The sequence below is a fragment of the Manis pentadactyla genome, chromosome 9, assembly GCF_030020395.1.
Source record: "Manis pentadactyla isolate mManPen7 chromosome 9, mManPen7.hap1, whole genome shotgun sequence".
NCBI lineage: Eukaryota > Metazoa > Chordata > Mammalia > Pholidota > Manidae > Manis > Manis pentadactyla.
The window spans coordinates 46,035,307-46,037,113 of record NC_080027.1 but is presented as its reverse complement, the minus strand read 5'-3'; the positions used below and the strand labels follow the sequence as shown (position 1 = coordinate 46,037,113).

The 1,807-nt window shown below is 43.8% G+C and overlaps 1 protein-coding gene across 1 annotated transcript; it reads right to left on the bottom strand.

Moving 5' to 3' along the window:
* Positions 1-636: 636 nt before the first annotated feature.
* On the bottom strand, positions 637-1,602 carry LOC118933027 (olfactory receptor 56B4-like). Its single transcript, XM_036926997.1, has one exon. It carries the CDS (start codon positions 1,600-1,602, stop codon positions 637-639), a length of 966 nt encoding a protein of 321 aa, XP_036782892.1.
* Positions 1,603-1,807: the final 205 nt, after the last annotated feature.

The following is a 1,807-nucleotide window of genomic DNA, read 5'->3' as shown; positions in this document are numbered from 1 at the left end:
GTAATCTGTTTTCTGGCCTACAGGACGTATTTATCATTTGTTATCTATTAATTAATTAATACTTTTGTTGAGATTTTCTGGTGCAAAAATGAAACTTTTCTCCAACCCCTTTTAAGTAAACATTTGTCTTATGAAAACTGCATATGAAGAACACATAAATATGTACAAGTGAAAGTGAAATCATATAAAGATTACCTTTAAAGGCTTCATTTTCTATTAATATTACAATGAACTTTTTAATGAATACACAATTGGTTACATTTAGACCATTTCTTTTGCACGTTTTTCTAAAAATATAACTATTGAATAAAAGTTTAAACATTTGTGAATATTTTGTTGAATTTTTTGACATTGCTCTTTGGTATATTTGGGCCAATTTACAACCCTGCCAAAGGTATATAAGACTATCAATCTTGGGATGGCCTCAGTGATCAGGAACATTTCAGTTGTCTATTTCTACTTATTTTATAGTAATAGGAAATTTCACCATCATTTTCATATGCATATTTTAATTAATGAGACTGACAATTTTCTGATTTTATTGGCCATTTCTTCCCTTGTGAGGGATAAAGGCAGATTACAGCCCAGGTCTGCTGAGAACTAACCTAATGCCTTCATGGCGTTGTAAAGCTGGAGTTACTTGGTGGGCACATCTCCACCGAGCCCAAGCAGTCTCTGGAAGCCCAGTCTGAGCTCGTGCATCCTGAGCGCATAGACCATGGGGTTGAGGGCAGGGGGGATGACATTGTGCAGCACATTGAGGAGCACAGGGATTAGGGGAATCTTTTTCCCTGCAAGGTGTGTAACAGACAGCACGATGATACCTGTGTAGAAGAAGAGGGTGAGGATGAGGTGGGAGCTACAGGTGCTCAGGGCCTTTGAGATTGCTTCTGGTGAGTTCAGCTTTAGCACAGAGTGAAGGATTAGTGCATAGGAGGAAAAAACCAGAGCCATATCACTCCCAGTCAGGATCCATGCTAAGATCAGTTGGTAAAATTTGTTCACAGTGATGTCATCACAGGCCAGGCTGATAACCCCCAAGTTAGAGCACAGGCAGTGGTCAATCTCGTTCCTGGAGCAGTAGTGTCGCTGGGCAGCAAGTACAGGCACTGGGATAGTAAGCAGGCCGTTCCTGAGCACCATGAATCCTGTGGCCTTGACCACGAAAGCTTCAGTGACTATGGAGGGGTACTGAAGTGCGTGACAGATGGCTATGTATCTGTCCACTGCCATGCAGAGGAAGATACCAGACTCCATGCAAATAAAGAAGTGGATGACATAGATTTGAACAAAACACTCAGGGAGGCTGATGGCCTTGGCATCGAGCCAGAAGATGGCCAGAATCTTGGGCATGATGGTGGTGGCCAGGCCAATGTCCACAACTGCCAATATGCCCAGAAAATGGTACATAGGCACATGCAGTGTGGCCTCATGTTGGATGGTGATCATGATGAGGAGATTGGCACCAAGAGCTGAGAGGTAGAGCAGGGCCAGGGGCAGGGAGAGCCAGTGCTGCCACTCGTGAATGCCCGGGAGCCCCATCAGGAGGAACTGGGACATGTGGAGGCTGGAACTGTTGTTGACACTGGTGGAGGAATCCATGGCACAGGCACCCTGTTCTCAGTGTCTGTCCCTCAAACTGAACTAGGAAGGAGGTTGTGTTTAAAAGTTCACCTGAGGGTCCTGATTGGAGACTCCCGCCAATGATACAGTTTCTTTTTCTCATGAAGGACCCTCAACTTTTTGTTGTCTCCTGGAAATATTGCACAGAGAAGCAATAAAAAAAGCTGAAATTAGTTCTGGACAG

What these genes read in the sequence shown, in the direction of transcription:
- LOC118933027 (XM_036926997.1), bottom strand. Translation starts at nt 1,602, where the DNA reads ATGGATTCCTCCACCAGTGTCAACAACAGTTCCAGCCTCCACATGTCC.